An 18,495-nucleotide genomic window follows, 5' to 3' on the forward strand; every position below is an offset into this window, starting at 1 on the left:
GTGAAGTTGTCAGCACTCAGGGAACGTGACATCAACAATAAAAAAGGGAAGAAGAAAGCTCCCAGTCTTGTCAAACCCACTTATCACAAAAGGCAGTCTAGGGAGGCCAGAAAGGAGCACTCCTTTAAAAATCCCATTATTCCTGGACTTTATCCTCTCAGATCTGCTTATTTTTTCATCAGGTATAGATGCAGAAAGTTAATGCCTGCCCAGCAGTAAGGAAAAGCTCTGCTTTGTTTCCCTCTCTTCCTTGTTGGAAGCCCCATTTACACACGGTTCACATTAATGTTGGGGGTTTTCTTTGCTAATTTTCCTCCCTAGGGTGGGTAACGATTTCTCAGAGCTAATACATCCTGACAGATGCATTCATACCAGTGCTTGCACTCTGCATCTTTGTTGGTCACTGGGGCCATGGTTTGGAAAGCTGATCTCTTAATCATTTTATCTGATGGATGTCGCCCGCTATAAATTGACAATCGTTTGAGGTACTGATATCGACCTCTTCTCTTCTCTCTGAAGCAGGAGACAGAGACAGACTTTGTGTGGGGCTCAGTCAGCCAGAGACCAGGGTGTCTGTGCCAGTGTAGCTGCATGACAGTTTTCTTGTAGATGTCAAACTGAATTTGAATTTTTCTGGTGTGCTGGGAATTGGTGGACACCAAAGCTCTGCAGTACAATTGGATGTCCCCCCCGCTGTAGGATTTTGAACTTGATGAACCACAGATTATAAGTAAGTGTTTATCATTTAATATGCTCAATAGACATGGAGCTATGATAGATCAGAACAGCTACCAAGGAGTTAAAATGTGAACATTTTCCCAGAATCCAAGTGTTCTCTTTAAGTGAAATAATTTATTATAGTCAAAAACTATGTTAGTCTTAACATTTATGTACTAATGTTTTTAAAAATAGGTGCAAGTCATCATCTATAAAAATTATCTGTGGGCTCCTGCCCTATTCCATAAAATGTTTAGTTTGCAAATTGACTGTTCAAAGCCAAGTACATTTGCTAAGCAGAAGGCTGAAAGCAAGAGAAGGGGAATGACTGGAATGTAAAGGCACAATCAGAAACCAGTATAAATTGAAATTCTGGCAGTATTCTACAGGAACTGTACCTTGCTGATACTTAAAAAAATGTGAGAGGGAGGATCTAAAAAGACCTGTGGATGTGGCAGTAGTTTTATGATGTATTAGCCTGAATGGCTCCATGATATGGAATTTTACTTGGCATTGATGGACTTCTATACAAAAATTAGAACATTAATTAGAGTAGATAGGGAAGGGTGAGAATTTAGGCCTCATTCCAAGGTAAATGATGTAGCAGGAGCTCACAGCCAAATCTGGACTGTTTGCTGCACTGTACATTCCCTTTTCAGAGATGTGAAAAGAGTACAAACAGCACCTGAGGAGCCAGAAATACATCACTTATATTACAGAACCAGATTAGTACCAGGAGGTATTCTTCCCTTCCAAACAGGCCTCAAGAGACTGATCTAATTAATTACTTTTGTTTGTACAAAACTGACCTTTCTGCTTCCAAGTCACCCCAGCAGAGAGATGACTGAGTGCAAAGGTGAAATAAATAGAGCTGCATCAAGAGAACAAAGCTGGAGAACACAGGGCAAGAGATTCGGGTTGAGGGCATCTCCTAGGACTTGTAATCATGGGGTGCAGGTGGTAACCAGGCTCCCTCATGAGACCTCAGGGGAATGAACCCTTAAAATAGCAGTAACAGCAGCTGATGCAACATGGAGTACGGTGCTCTCGCATGATAAAAATCACTGTTCAAAGCATACAAATGGCTAAACCATTCCTGCTGTAATTCAGCAAGAAATACAGAAATTGCTGCTTTGAATAGCTAAAATTGTAGGCTGGCTGAGAAAATAACTAACCCTTAAAATAGTCAAAATCAAATGGCTGCCTTTTGCTTCAACTTTACCTGTTGCTCCTTATTTTGGGGAAACAGGATCTGAGATGGCAACAAACGATTAACAGACAGTGCAACCACACCACCCAAGCTAAAAATACCCTGTGAATCTGTCTCAAGAGCCATAGAGAGAACAGAGACACCAAGGTTTGGGGCTGTTTGGCTAAATTCAGTTTGATGAGGGCCCTGAAGGATTTTCTGGTAGCCTTACTCACCGAGCACTCCAGGTCTGTGGGGGTAAAGGGAGAGATCTCACATTAGGTTTGGTGCATGCCTGGTGTAGGTACCCTAAGGCAGAGGCATTGGACCCCATGAATGAATGAAGAATTTAATAATCTGTGTGATAAAGTGTAAGGATGGACTTAAATTAGCTTTATATTAGGAAAGACTATCATGACCACAGCAAGGAAGGACCATGCAAAGTGGGACACAAACCTGGTTTCATGGTATGGTGATAACACTTGCTAATTTTGGTGTCCCTGAATACCCCATGCATTTGCATCTATTACTAGAAAATTTTGATCCTTTCCACAGTTGGTCCAAAGTATGACCTAAGTACTACTGAGATCAATTTTTTTTGTGGTAAAGATGTCACCATCTTGTTCTCACTCTTTGGCTAAGCCCCAAAGTGAGCACAGTATGATCTGTGATTCTTGGAACTCTTAATCAACTAAAAATTGAGAAATTCTCCTAACACTGCCATCCCATCCCATCAATCAAGTTTGTTATTAATAAGCCTTTTTATTGCTTTGTGGAGGTATGGGGGTCACAGTCCTTAGTTCACCAATGTGTTTTACAGACATTTCTTCTATCAAGCATCATGCAAAGGCATTGCATGGGGCAAAGGATGAGGAATGTCTGTGCTAAAAGGACTAAGTGGAAGGTGCAGTGAGACTACGCTGTTGAGGGTTTAGCTTTTGGGGTTATTCTGGTTTCTGAGTGTACAAGCAGAGCCAGGAGGCAAGTGGATAATTCAAACATCCTCCCAGCAGAGAAGAGCACAGCTATTGCTGACTGAACCAGTTTCTAAAACCTGTGAATTTGGATTCAAGGGAGATTTATTTGGGTTTCTTTATGAGCTAAGCTAGGAGAAATGTGACCAGGGCAGACTTATAAAAGCAGTTTTGCTGAGTAAGAGGATGGCATAGCTGGCCAGGGAACTGATCTCTGTGATCTCTGGCTGAGCTTTGCAAAGCATGACAGCAGCACATTACCTCCTCTGCAGAGGAGCTGTGGCAGAGGTGAAACCCTTCACTTATGCATAGCTTACAGTTCTAGTCGCTTACTCACCAAGTGGTTTGTTATTCCAGAACAGTGGATAAAGTAACTCTGAAAGTCTTGGTAGATGCACAAACAAAATAAGCAGGTTTAGCAAGTGTCCTGCAACAGCTTCACCAGGGCTGTACAGCTATTAACAGATGGGAATAATGCTGTCAGCATGTCACCTTCTGCCTGTCAACAGCCCCCAGCAGTGCCCAGACTCCCAGATCCCCCTCCCCAGCAGCAGTGCATTCATAGAACTGATCAGGCATTTGCTTGACTTGGACAGCCCACAGGAACTGGAAAACCTTTACAACAACATTGCTCTGGGTCGTGGTGCACAGCACATCTACAGCTCCCACCCTGCCTTCCAAGGAATTGAAAGCCAGAGGAGGGATGGATGGAAGTGCAGAGAGAGGAGACACCTGCTCTGCCTTCTCACAGGAGCTCTTCAGGGGAACAGGCAGAGCTGGTAGGATTAATGTATTCTGATTTTTGTATTTCGCAATTTGTGGTTCAGCTTAATTTCTGTCCTGTGGGAATTATAAATAGAAACCAACAGAAAAGAACATATTTGACAGCAACTCAATTTTGCTAATTAGAGTTTTCTCTTTAAAGCTGAAATAAATCTGAAATGCAGAAGGCACACAAGTGTCCCCCCTGACATCTCCCCAGCCATGTGTGTGCACTTGTACCATGCCTGAGTTTGACATCTGTGAAGTTTTGGACTGATTGTATGCATTCAAAGAGAGTTTATTAAAATATTTAGAATATAAAGTAATTGTAAAACTCACATTGGAATGCATTAATGGTACCTCCTTCAGCATACATGTGTGTGTTTGTGTGTGTGCTGCTAGTATCTCTCTAAAAAAGGAATTTTCTCTTTCCACTGGTTTTCATCTGAATAAATTTCAAATCCATAAAATAAAATATAATAGCAACAACATTAATATTATTATTAATAAAAAGAAAAATAATAGCAGCAATAACAATAACAACAACAATAGTAATAACAATAACCACCCTCTATTATTTTTTCATGCTAAAATGAGTGTGCAAAATTGAACAGAGTTAGCACCTGTGTCATTCAAATAAATGTTAATGGTGACCATTCATAGCAAGGGTTTTAAAAGAGGTGCTGCGGATCTTTGTAATCATTCCTTCTTGTGCATTTTAAAAGCTCAAATTATTTGAAAAAGCAAAAACTGTCTCCCAGTTTTTTCTCCTGTGACCTCAGAACAGTCCTCTGCATTTGCAGGTGCTGATTAGCTGGGAACCTTGGCTGGCACAGGTGATAATAAGAGCTGTGGGCTACAAACCTACACAACGGCACCATAAAATGTTAATTTACCATTGCATTAAAGCAGGTATTTGAGAAAATAAACAAATGAACTTGGACAAGTTTACAGTCTCTGCCCCAGGAATTTACAGGCTGCCTGGAAGCTCCTCTCCTACTTCATTGTTTAGTCTTGAGGCTTCTCTGAAGCTGTAATTTCTCCAGATTTCCAGACACCTGAATTCTTGAGGTTAGACAAGAGGTAAATACCTCATGCAGAAAACAAAGCCACTCTTGAGGAAGAAAATACTCAAAGCCATGAAAGTAAGGGCCTTTGCTGAACTACAGTAAGAGCTAAAGGGAATTGGGAAAAGCAATTCCACTTCTCTCTTTTGGAGGTCACAGTTTATGACTTGTGAATCTCACTGAACTTCAGCCTTAAGGTTCACTGTGTGTTGGAGAAGGCAGGGAGGGGAAAGCTGTGACTCAGCACCAGGTTTCCTAGAGCCAGGGTGGAGAGCATCCTCCTGCAGTGTTCATGGAAGCGCTCTCCAGGCAGATGTCTATCCTCAAGCCAAAGGCAGCACATGGAGACCAGCACATCAGGCCTCCTGGCTGCTGGAAGGACCAGGGTTGCTGTCCCTGGGGCAGGAGAAGGTGGCTCTGACCCAAGTGTATCCCACCAGTGATACATTTTACCCCGGACAAACCGGGGTAAAATGCTGGTCATGTGGATGTCCAAGGCCTGGAGAAGCTCACCATGGAGCAGGGATAGGACCTGGAAAAGAAAAAAACAAAAATTTTTAGGTTGAGAGAGTGAAGGAGGAGAGAAAATGCAGCAATGGCAGCAAAAATTATGCTTTTTGGTTATAAATTGAAAGTATAAGACAACAGTGGGGTTTTAGGTATGATTTTATGCTTAAGGACAAGACATTAAATATCCCTGAAGTCCTAATTAACTAATTGCCCATAAAAAACTCAGGGAAGAGTTTAGAACAATTCCAGAGGGATTTTATTCTTTCCTGGTCTCATTCCCCACTGCCCATTAGTTCTACTGAAGACCTGGAGGGATGCAGAACGAGTCACAGGACCAAGATTTCACAGCAAGCTGTGCAGTAGCTGGAGCTGCAATGTGGAAGGAAAGGCTGGCTGAAAATCGAGCTGCATGCCAGTGGCTTGGCTCACATCACTCCAGGATTATTGTCTCTACATGCAGTGAAAAGGGCTGTTGAAAATTCGAAGTGTGGTGTCACGCCAAAAATCTGTGCTTGTTTTTTTTTTTTTTTTGGTCTTGAAAAATGTGGCACAACTCTTTCATTCCTACAATTATTTTCTACGGGAAAGTTCTTATCTGCAATAAATAAACCCCAGGATTTTGATTTTACTTCACTGCATTTTACTTTCTTTAAAATTTTATTTATTTAATTTCTGTTTTTCTACAAGAAAAAGCTGTTACTGGAGATACAGTGGATGTTTTTAAAAAGACAGATCTGCTGATGATTACTGTAAAAAAATTACATACACATTCCCGTTTCTCTGCATTTTCTATAATTATTTGAATGGGTTTTGCATTTACTCTCTGATTTTCTTCTCTGCAGGTTTGTAGTTTGTAAGAATCAACTACTCCTTTTCCTGTTTCATATCTGTTGGATGCTACTTCCTAGATTCTTTAGAAGTATAAGGAAAAGATGAGAAATTCTCCATGTCCTGGAACCCAACAGACCAGAATAGTGGCCTTGATTTTATGCTTTTGAAAAGAAGATCTTTGTGTTTTATGTGACTGGGTAATGGATTAGACCAATATTCTTCTATCAGGACTGGACTCATATTAATTTATTTTTCCAAGCCTTGATATGCCACATGTAAACGAATATAGATAATTTCAGTAAAGAGTATTCCTTGCAACTAAGACAGAAACCTTAACCCCTATTGATAGATAAAAACATACAAAGAAGACTTTATCTTCCTACATGTCCTTGCCCTGGTTTCCAAAACTCTTCTGTAGTTGGAATGTATATTGGTTCTTGTAACCATGAAAGACAGACATGCAAATGAAGTATCAATTATGCAGAGGTTATTTCTTCCAGGATTATGTTGTATCACCCCTGTGTAGCAGCAGATCTTCATGGATTGTAGGTTTATGACAGGCAGAAAATACAAGAGGAAAGGCATTGGATGGAGCAAAGTATGGACTGGGACCAGCCTGGGTACCTTTAATTTTCAGTATGAGTTAATTTATGAACACTTCCAATTTTCTGCTGAAAACAAGTGTTCCCTGAACAACAATTTTTCAGCTTTACAAGGAAAAGAAATCACACACACATCCATAGAGGCTGGATTTTTAAGAATATTTAAGACCACTTTCAGGACTGAAATATATGAATGAAACTTCAGCTTCAAAAGCCCATCTACCATACAAAAAAATACTGCATATTCCTGCAATTCATTTATGCTAATGTATCCAGAAACTGAATGTGGTTATAATAAGGTGGAATCCCTTTAAAAAATAAAAGGATTCTGTTCTATGGCATTGCTCTTGCTAATGATTTCCAAATTAGATTTGCATAACAATCTTTCTTTTCAGACTGCTGGTCCAACAAATCACGCTGCGACACTTCTGGTTAAGCTTTGTTCGGTAAGTATTCTGTAACAGTAATTTAGTTGTCAGTTTTGGGGCTCTGGGAGCATAATTAGGTTTATGCAGCTAAAGACATGTCCACATGTCTCTGTGGGAAATTAGATGAGGGGAACTGCTGGGTTGGGCTGAACTTGCTAGATGTCAGACCAGAAATTCTGGAGCAAGCTTGAACAGCTCTATAGACATATAGAATAGTATATTGAAAATAAGTTTTCCTAGAGTTACATCTATGGTATCGCTAAATGGTGTTGAAATGCATTCATGAGCCATGAAGAAAAAAAAAAATTCATTACTACTGCATCCTTTGAGAAAAGTCCTGTCTGGATCAGGGGAGCTGCACTAGTGCTGCTTCAATCAGAGGAGGTTTGATGGGAAAGAACACCTCGATGACACTTCAAAGAGCCACTGTCTCTTGGCATCTTAGAGGTAAATTTGGACTGAGGACAACCACTTATGTCTGCAGATGTTAGCAGGTGAACATCTCCATCACCTCAACTTTTTATACTTCCTTCATGTGTTGTTCCTGGAGCATCCCATCTCTGGAGGAGGAGAGACACCTGCCTGTGTTTGGCATGGTGGGACCCTGACTTGCACTGCAGCATCTGCTCTCTCTGAAGGCACAAAACCAAGGCCAGAAGGTTTGGTGGTCACTGTGCAGAAAAATCAGAACCCTCACAGCAGTAGGATCTCACAAAAGCAGAACAGGTGCTGGATTTCTGAGGCAAGAAAAAGGCAGCTCTTGGGATATAGTTGGGTACCAGGTCTGGCAGGGAATGGCCAGCAGCACTGGCATGAGGACACAGGCAGTGCAGCTCTCACCTTTACCTGCTGGGGGCTGTTCATCCTCTTGTACAGTGAAGATGAGAGCAACACGATCCATGCATAACCTCTTCCAACATCTGCCTCACCCTGAGTGATCTGGAATGTCACTTTTCTCCACACAAGAGCAGTCTCCTTGGGGTGTGTGCGCATGTGTGTGTCCGTGCCAGGGATTGCACAGGGCTGGGCACACAGAACTGCCTGGGGACACCAAGGCAAACACTTCCACAGGGGATCTCTGTTTCTAGGTCATCATCAGACCATGAATGTCTAAATGAGCACAACAAAGTAAATACAGCAAACCAAACTCGAGTCCTCTTCTGCATCCTTAAAAGTGCTTGTTTTTCTCTCAAGCTCATAATTCCTAGAAACAAGTCCCTGAATGTTAGATGTAGCTACCTAGGCAACAGAGCATGATGCAGATACTCGACAAAACTCAAGCCTTGCCTTTCCCTGTTTTTTTTAATGTGTTGGCCAAGTTCTGTATTCAGAGTTGAGACAACAAATACCATAGATATGAGTACAGATGATGTATAGCAAAGGAAAGGGGAAGGATCTGACACAAGTGTTCTTGCTTTCTGAATTAGCACACAGCTTGGTAGGAAACCTCACCCCAGAATTAGGCTGGCTCGTACTTTCTGGACAAGGCCACCAGTTTTTCTGTCTCATCTGTTAGATGGCTAAAGACATGAATGTTATTTCCATCTTGGAAAAGGTTTCAGCTGCCAAGAAAACCCTCCATGGCTTTTCATCACATTTCAGTAAAGGGCTGACCAGATGCAGTCCTGCTATCAGCTCAAGAGAGCTATTAGGGCAAATTTCTGCCTGCTGTACCTCAGCTGTACCTAATGGCCCAGCCATGGCAGGACGGAGCCCGCTGTGTCCTTGTGGCAGGAAAACCACCTGCCACTTGGCAGTGTTGGCTGAGCAGATGAGATGTTTCACTCCCAGCAGTGCAAAATGTAAGGGGGATAATGAATTGCTTCCCAAGGAAAGCAGTAGCTGGCCACTGAACAGCCACTCAACCAGTGATTTCATTTGGTTTTAGTCCTCTGGGTTTGCTCCCGTTGGGTTAAGTGAGGCATCCCCAGCTAAACATAAAACAGTTTAATTTTTCTGCTTCCGGGCACCATCAGCCTCGGCAATCCCAACTTGCAGTCAAACCCAGTTAATTTTTCTGTTGATTATCACTTTGCCAGACAAACAATCAATACTAGAGCTGTGCAGACTTTGTATAGCCCCTATAAACCCAGTTTTTAATTGGTGAACAGGTGTCTGTCTGCATAGATCTCTCATGAGTGCAACCTTACAAAAGGGTTCTGCATCCCTCCTTCTTGCATTTATACATGAACTCAATTAATTAATTTGTGGGAGCTTAGATCCAAAAGTAGCAGAAAACATGTTTCTGGTGAAGTGTCCTCCACTAAGCGCGTGACTCAGAGCGAGTGATGAGAGAGAGGATTCCCTGGAAACAGCACTCCCTCAAGTACTAATTGCCATCTGCACTAACTTCAGTATCAGCCTTTCAGCTGAAACAAACAGTGTTTGAGCCCCCTCATCTGCTGGGGGCTGGGGGCTGTGAGGGTCCCTGGGCAAATGAGCTGAGAGCCAGGGTGCAGCTATTAGAGGTAGCAAATGGAAAACACTCCAGACAGCACGCAGTGCCATGTGAAAGGACTAAAATAGAACTTTTCTACTTTGTGGAGAGGACAATAGGGTTGCTTGTCAGAGCTGAGGTCTCTTGGGGGGGATTTCTAAGTTTAATTGCACCTACATAATGAATATGATGATGGAAGTGCTTCTTACAGAGCATGCAATCTTGCTTTTTCACATGAAGGCAGATGCTAAAGAAGTGCAGAGACCTGTTAAGCACCTGATTCCTACTCATAGCAACAGTGTAGGTGCAAAATGGGGGATTTTAGTCTACTGCCAGAAGCCTGAATATACAATAAAGCAAAATAAGCAGAAGAAAAAAGGAGTGTTACTGGACTAGGCCCCACTGTTCTATGAACATGTTTTCATGTTTTGAGAGGTGCAGTAGGGGAGGCAACAATGTGGATCACAGGAGTACAGACACATTTGGTTGTTTGGTGAAACCAGGAAAAGGTTTTGATGTCCAAAAGGAATTTTTTTGACCTGAACAAGGGATCACATCCAGGAAAAAACATAGTCTGGGCCCCATAGCAGCTCCCATGGGAAGTGGGACAGGAAGGCAGCAGTGAGAAAGTTCCTTCCCAGGTGAGCAGCAGCCCCTGCTCCATGAGGAGGTGCTGAATAGCAACACCAAAAACATAAGAAGTGTGACTTTTTTTTTTTTTTTTTTTTTTTTTTTGACAGGAATGTATCAAGCGGGACCAAAACTGAACTGAGCAGTAACAAGAAAATCAGTCAAAACATGAGCATGGAGGGTGCCTCTTCTCTGAATGAGTTTGCCTGCTGCAGGCAATGTTGGGGTCCAGCAGCAATGCTGGGCTGCAGCTAGCAGGGGAGAAGTGTTAACTGGGCAGCCTTTACAGCTGACAATTAGCATAACAAGCAGCTGGCCTGACACATCTGCCATCTGGTCACTGCTGAGTGTTATGTAAAAAACGCAAGCCATGAGGAAATTAATTTGCTAGTAGTAAATTATCTTGCATTAAATAGCAAACTACATTCTGCAGCATCACATACCAATGACAAAATGCACCATGGCCTCCTCCTTCATTGCCTACACAAAAGTAACTACTCTTTCACATCACCTATCTCTTTGGTCTTTATTATCTCCAAGCTGCATTAACCACCTTATGTTATGCATTAACCATCTTTGTATGATGTGGCTGCACAATTCCCCTCCTCCCCTGTTCACATCCCTCAGCCTTGTCCTAGGAGCTTGCTAGCCCAAAGCAGCTTTTTTAGAAAGCCCCAGAGTTCTGGGCCCTTAGAAAAATGTATTCCAGTTTGGGACCTGTTTCATGAGGAATGGGAAGGCTGGGAGAAGTGTCTCCTAATTCTGCTGCTCTGCCTTTTGCAGCCAAAGGCTTGGTGGTGCAGTGCTAGCAGCTTGGGATAGCTGTCCTAATGCACAGGCAACTCAGCTGGTGGCAATGATTCAGGAGAAAGCAAATGGGAATCCTTAATCTGCGGATAAACTGGGATATTAGACAGGATGATCCTGAAGCATATGAAATTCTTCAATACCTTTTTTCTTTGTGGAACAATAGAGATTTTCCTTCCTACCCAACATATTGTATTTCTCTGATAAACCCAGCTTCATATTCCTGAAATAGTGTCTTAAAAGTTTCACCCAGATTTAAGCTCTGCTTGCAGCAGAATACACAACTGCTGAGCAACAGGCCTAAGCAAATTTTGGAAGAGCAGCCATAGAACTGTGTGCTGCTGAATGAAACTCCCAGGTGCTTTCAGAAAATTCCAGACGCTTTTATTCCCCTAGTTCAGTGCTGATGCAGCCAAGAAGCCAACTATCCAGATCTAAAAACAACATTTTATTTCTTTATTTTATTTTATGTGAATTTCATGTTAATTTAATTTAATTTTTATTTACTTTTTATATTTTATATTTTATTTCCTTTTGTAAATAAAACTGATTTATTTCGTCCTGTATGAGTCTATTCTCCTTGCAAAGAGCAGTTAGAGTAACCAAGAGCAAAGAGAAAAGCAGCCCTTGCCTATAAATTAGTTTTCACTGGTTCCTTTGTTCCCCAGGGGCCATAGACTTGATTGTGGGTTAGGAAGCAACACAGCAATTTGGGATTACGCATGGATAAAACAGTTATCCACATGAGCTGATGATATGTCATCATACATTACAATCTTGTGGATGTGAATTTGGAAAGTTCAGCAGATCTGGAAAACAATTTACAGTGTAAAATGATCATCTTTATTGAAGAACATCAACATGTAGACAGGGGAATTAGGGCAAATAAGTCCTGGTGATTTATAGGTTACCACAGCAGTCAGTGCTGAAGGAGGCAGCAGACTGGGCTTTATCTGCTTCCCAGCACACTGGGGTATCTGCTAAGCAGATAGAGAGTATTTTTGGTGTGCTGCTACTGCTTTCCATCTAACAGACCCCTCCCTGGTGTAACTCACTGGCCAACTAACAATGCTGTGTGCACAGCTGGGGATTTTTTGGATGTCAGGGACACACTCTGGGACAGCAGCTGCAGCACATCTGCTGGGAAGGGCTGCCACCATACCCAGCTGCACCACTGGGCACTCCAGATATTGCCATGTCCCAGTGAAGTAGCTCCAAGCACTGCATCAGGACACAAATTTGCTGCTTTAAGTGCCAGCTCTTGCTTTGCAACTCCACACTCTTTTAGGTTAGCAACCAGTTGCAATTATCAACAACTATAAGGAAAGACATCTTAAAAGTGTAATTGGAAAAACAGGTTTCGTATTCATCTGTAACAGAAGCACGTGTGACTGTGTATGGTAAAGCCATTCAAACACGCCTGTTCCAACGTTTTGTTCCTTCTAAGGCCAGAGAAACACAATGGTTAAGAAAAGAATTACACTGCTGCAGATAGTTTAGGTTCCTGAGAATCATGTACCACCTTCTAAGTTTGTAACAGGCACCTTGTCAGGCCCCGATGTTTTCTGCTCATGCTCGTTTTCATTGCTGTTAAGTGGATACAGGGCAGGTGTTTTACAAATGGGGAACTTCATTTTCAGGTTGTGAAACTGCTAAAGATACGGAGAATTAAGAAAGGAAGAAAGAGGAAACTGCTTGGGCCACTGAAAGCAGGGGCTGCTTGGTGCCAAGCTCAAAGTGCTGTGGAAGGTGTTGGAAGGAGTTCTCTTGTAAAGCGGTAAAGGAGACAAAGACTACTTGCTGCACCACAGGGATACACTTTCCTTCCCTACTGAAAAAACCGGGTTTGGGCTCCATGGGACACGACACCCGAAACCAAAATAAGCCACAAACATGATGCTCCATAAATTCCTTTTAAAAATCTTTTTAATGAAGAAATAATTCCATTCCAAAATATAGACACACAATTAAATAGTTTAATCACTTCAAAATATAACATGTCCCCAGTAGGTTCCAACACACACACACAAAACAATACTTAACAGCAATACAAAAACCCCATACAATAGCAGTTCTGTTACAATACCAATGAATATCGTGACATCTTTAGTGTCTCTGTATCTGTCTCAAGTGGTGTCAAGTACAGTAGTTTTAAAAATGCGTTGCAGTTAGTAGCCTCAAGATGTAACTCTTCGTACTTTTTTTTTGGTTCAAAGGTAAAAATGCCCTTTATTCTTCAGGACACCATGGAGTGCTTGTTGTTCACAGCTCCGTCTGCTGAATTGAACCAATGTGATTACAGCAACCCGAGGTTGCAATATTTACAAGGTCTATCTACAGTAATTGCCAAGAACCAATAAGGATGGGAGAAGATGATGACTGAAAGTAAAGGCGGACACACTTATGATAAATTATGATGCAACAATTTGGCTCATGCATATAAGAAAATACATATTATATCACAACAAAGGCCACACACCTTTTTATGCAGTTTAGTTAACATTACTACTTACAGACAACCCATTCTCCACCTTCGCTTTGGACATTCAAGGACCCTATACATCTTCACATCCCTGCCTCCTGATTCCAAACCACTGGTTTTCCTCCAGTGACAGTAAAACCACCCGGAGTTTTGATGGCTGTTGGTGGGCCATTGGTAGTTAAGAAAAGGGCCGTACCAGGGACCTCTTCTGTAACTGTGTTTGTTTTAATGACCGCAAACCACAACCAAAATAATATTCAACAAACAGACAAAGACCAGCTGGGTGAAAATGCAGCCAGCTTAACAGTTGGAAAAATGCTTAAAATAGATGTTTGCAGAGCTAAGTAAGAGGTGCTTCATCTCAGAGCTCCAGGGCATAAGGGACCCAGAACTCCAACTCTAAGGGATCATCTTGTTCACACCAGCCTAAAAGAAAGGTGATTAGGCAACTTCAGTTCTTACTCCTAGCTCGGAAGCTCTTGCAATGGATTTAGTCTAATGCATCTATTTTAAGTGTGGTGATAATGAGCACGCAGACATTAAGGTGATGAGAGGGATCTATTACTTTGGGTACAGTTAAACATGACATGGGTTGAATTAATCAGCCATTGCATGTAGCTGTGTTCTAGCTTGTTTTCTCCCTGTTCAGGAAATGCTTGCCTGGAATCCTGAGCCGACAGCAATGTCTACAGGTTCACTGGAGTAGCTTAAAACATGGAGTGCTAGGCACTAGTGGAGGCTAACTCATTCCTGAGAGGAGGTTGGAGGAGGGGACAGTGGAGGATATGGTGCCTACCTTGCCAGGATAGCACATACCCCAGGAGCAAAGACCAGTGATTGCAAAAATGAAAAGCTTACATGAAGGTATCTGGATCCCTTAGTATGCATTTAGATGTCTGAGAGCGAGCCCAGATCCACAAGGATATACAGACAAGAGATCTGCGTACATAATAAAATGATATGAAAGTGAAAAATGGCAGCAGCTCTTTCATACAGATACTCATTCCCTAACACATAGTGCCCAGGGAAACAGCCACGAGCCTGGAGAATGCATGCAAACAAGTGGACTTACTGGGTCGAGCTACATAGCAATCTCACGTAAATACGGCAGCACACATCCACGTCACCATGAAAGCAAGGACAGACAAGCCACGTTAACCTGCTTTAGATGGGTATCTCATCACTTGCTGTAGGCAAACTGTGCTGGTGTGAAATATCTGTATGAAACACCACTGTTTGCAGGGCTGTTAGACAGTGTCACTTCAGGTTAGCCAGGTACTGGAAGCCCAATACTGTATTAGGGCAGTGAAGTTACCTTGGCACAGAGGTGGCCCTGAGCTAACACTGGACAGCTCAGGAGGGCCGGATGGCCAGCACGGAACACCTCCTGGTGCCCCTGCCTGGCTGCTGCTCCAGCTGTCCCTGGCCTGGCTCTGGTTCCTCTGCACGCCAGTGCCACGTGCCACAGAGCTGTCACCTTTGTTTCAGAGCAGGGTGCTCTGGGGAGCACGCTGATGCTAGTTTGTGTCAATGCCTGCTCAGGAGTATCTGTAGGTTTGTAGTCACAGCAGAGCAAACACTTTTCAGCCAGCAGCCTCATTGCCTAACCCTGCCTAATGGCCAGGTCAGTCCCATTTCTCCTGAAATGCCTTGATACTGGAAAAATACTAAACTGGACGAAACTCCAATTCTGCAACTGTATGCCTGTCCTTTCGAAAAAATCCACTGCTCTTCTTGTGCTTTTCACTGATCGCTATTTCTCCATCCAGCTCTGAAAGAGTCTCACCACACATTTCCAAGAGGGCATGCAGAACATCTGGTGGCTGGCTAAGGCAGTACACATTCGGAAATCAAAAGAAAACAGTTGCAAGCGCACTTTAAGCCTGTACATTTAAAGCTGAAGGCCTCGAAAATAACATAATGGAAGGGGGTGGGGAGTAAGAGGAGGGGCAGAGAGATGGAAAGAGCTGGTTTGTTGAACACATGCTTACTAAAGCTAAAACATCAATGAAACAATACCATGGAGGATTATACGTAACATCAGTCAGTTCAGGGATCTTATGGCACCTGTGGTTTATAAACAGCTTTAGCAACGAGTATTTCAAAACATAGTTCACAGTTTTAAGAAGATCTGTGCTGATTTAAAAACTAGATTCTATATCATTTGAATGTCACCTTTTGTATATGATATCTATTTGGAAAAAAAATATTTACACTAACTTCTATGGCTGATTTGTTAGATTATTTTGAAAGAAACATTCCTAAGTTACACATTAGCCCTAAACTAGAGAAGTTTACTATTATTATTAATTATATTATTATAATTTTTAGTACATTTTGTATAAGCCTTAATTTAAAGACTTGCAAACAAATTGCAAATATAGTCTGGTACTTTTTTTTGGGCTACTAGATATATACACTCAGGAGTATAATCATTCAGTGTTAAATGCATAATTGTCGCTTTTTATTTTTCCCATGGAAAGAAAAATGTACATTATTATAGTAAACTGATCTACTAAAATCTCAAAGTATTCAGAAATCAAATTTCTAACTATAAACAGTATTGTCATTGTAAACTGAACAGGTTCAATATCATGTGCAAAGGGTTTACGTGAGTTATTAACAGCACTGCCGTGTGTGACAGCAGCACGCGCATCAGTCTGTTTGCTTCACCAGTAATGAGCCATGTTACAGAAGATGTAGCTAATATAAGTTAGCTTTAAACAAAAGTCTTGTTGTCAAAAAACACACATCTACAAACTACAACTCTTAGAACAAAAGTACTGTGCTACAGTCCTCAGAACTTAGTTATGTGATTTTTTTGTCAAGAGACGCTGCACCTCTTGGTTCCACTCTTCCGTGAAGTTCGCAGCTGAGTTTTCTTCGTCGTCTGTCCGAAAGCAGCTCTCCTCATCGTCAGTTCGTACGTAGCTTTCATTGTCTGTCTGACTGCAGCTTCCCTGTTGAGAAACGTTTATGGAAGTTTCTTAAAGGGTGCTGGTTTAATGTGCTGCAGCCATGCAGGCAGAGCAAGAAAAGCTTCCAACTGCTGTTTTATTGGGAGAAAAAGGGAGCTGGCCAATTCCTGTGGTTATCCCTCAAAGAGTTAAAAAAGGAAAAAAGCCATTCTAGCTAGGTGAGCCACAGGTATTTGAGCTGTAAATAAAAATTTACAGGGCATGTGGGAAGTTGGAAACTTTCCTTGCCATGGGCAAGAAGACTGTTGCCTGCTCTGCTGTTGGACCTTGGGGTAAAACTCAGTCTGCAATGACATAGATTTGCAGTGTTCCCATCTTCCCCTTCCACTTTCACCTTCCAGATTGCTCTACAAATAGATTATTGAAAATGAAACCATGGTTTATCTGCCTTGTGCAGTGTTCAGCCACTTGATTTACAGTCATTCACCATCATGAGCCTCCCCTCACATGTAAATGTCTTGTATGTTTTACTGTGTCTAAGAAAACCTGCAGTTACTTGAAAGGATGATTCTGGATGCTACAGCTTATGAACAACCCAATCCACTGGCACACCAGATTCTGTCGGTGCTCCCCTGTATCCTGAAGCATCAGTGAGTATGTTAAATTGCTACAGAAGAAGCACCAAAGTTTTAGTTGGTAATGGAAAATGCTTGGTAAGTTACTGCTGCTCCCTCTCAGAACTATGTCAGGATCTACAGTTAGGTAATACTGCAAACTTCTGCTTTTGGCACATTTATTGTAAAGGCACTGTTTACACATTTGACCCTTCCTAAGTTAAGGAACACACCCCTTTTTCTTTTGAACTACCTCAGAGAGAAAACCAATCTGCATTGCATGAGCTATGATAATCACAGCACAATATACTACTCCCCACACATGAATTCTTTTCTACTCATTTCAGGCACAAAGCTGGTCTAAGAGATGGGAGATGAAATGCAAATTACTCTGACAAAAATAGTTAAATTAAATCCGATGAATGAAGAAAGGTCAGGTAGTTCAGTTTGCTGCTTCTCCTTCCTGAGACCATTTGATTGTATTAATTATTCAAGCACAAACACTTCCACCCCACTCCTTAATACCTAGGCATGCTAAATGGTATGATGATCTTAATTTAGTGTCTCCTTTAGTGTGAGATGGTTACAAAAGACAAGCATTAACATTTTGTTGACAAATGCAAAGGAAACCTGCACTGCAAGTCTAATGAGAGTTTCATAAAAAATTTCTGAGGTATATTTTAAATGGTATCTTTAAGAAATAAGACATGCACCTGTACCTCTTAAGTCTGCAAACTAATTTGGTAATCTTAGCAAAGGAATGTTTTGCCCTTCACAATTCAGACAAAACTATACAAATCAAAGGCATGGAAGAGGTCAGTTTTCAGCTGGCTTCAGGTTATGTAAATAATAGAGTTATTTAAGCTGGAAAAGATCATTCAGTCCAGCCATTAACCCAGCACTGCCAAGTCTCACCACCACTAAACCATGTCCCCAAGTGCCACATCCACACCCCTTTTAAATATCTCCAGGGATGGTGACTCAACCCCTTCCTTCGGCAGCCAGTTCCAATGCTTGGCAGTCCTTTTGGTGACAGAATTTTTCATAATACACAAAAATCTCATATTTATTATTAGTACCAAATTCTCATGGTACCATTATAAACCACAAGAGTAAAATAAGAGTGGCTTGTGAAACATGGGAAGCATTAAGAAGCATTGACAGTAATGTTAAGTATTTGGGTTTGCTTCATATTTTCTGGATAAATTACTTCTCTTTGGTGGACTGTGAGAAGGGTTATTATTCTCCCCAGGCTTCTCTCTGTTCCACAGCCAGCACTGGGATAGAGATATTTTCCTACAGGAAATAATGAATACTAATGAACCTTGGAGCTTTAAATTCACTTCAACATTTTGGAAGTGCCAATATTAATTCCAAGTTAAGACTCATATGATTTGTCATGATATAAAACTATTTCTAGACCTCTTCTGTTACTTAATCCACAGATTCTTTTCTGTTACTTGTCATTCAGTGATTTTTCAAAAAACAACCCTATCACTTGTGTAATTTTAGAACTGAATTCACAAA

At 41.6% G+C, this 18,495-nt stretch overlaps 1 protein-coding gene across 50 annotated transcripts in view; it reads right to left on the bottom strand.

Moving 5' to 3' along the window:
* Nucleotides 1–12,862: 12,862 nt before the first annotated feature.
* The window catches only part of DTNA (dystrobrevin alpha), a 221,610-nt gene continuing 215,977 nt past the window's right edge, over nt 12,863–18,495 (bottom strand). For all 50 annotated transcript variants that reach the window (XM_086888961.1, XM_086889057.1, XM_086888945.1 and 47 more), the window contains one exon: nt 12,863–16,396. In XM_086888961.1, the coding sequence (XP_086745087.1) occupies nt 16,241–16,396 (156 nt within the window). In that variant the 3' untranslated portion in view covers nt 12,863–16,240. The remainder of the gene's footprint in view (nt 16,397–18,495) is intronic.

This window comes from Cyanistes caeruleus, chromosome 1 (assembly GCF_971803275.1).
Source record: "Cyanistes caeruleus chromosome 1, bCyaCae1.hap1.1, whole genome shotgun sequence".
In the NCBI taxonomy this organism is placed as follows: domain Eukaryota; kingdom Metazoa; phylum Chordata; class Aves; order Passeriformes; family Paridae; genus Cyanistes; species Cyanistes caeruleus.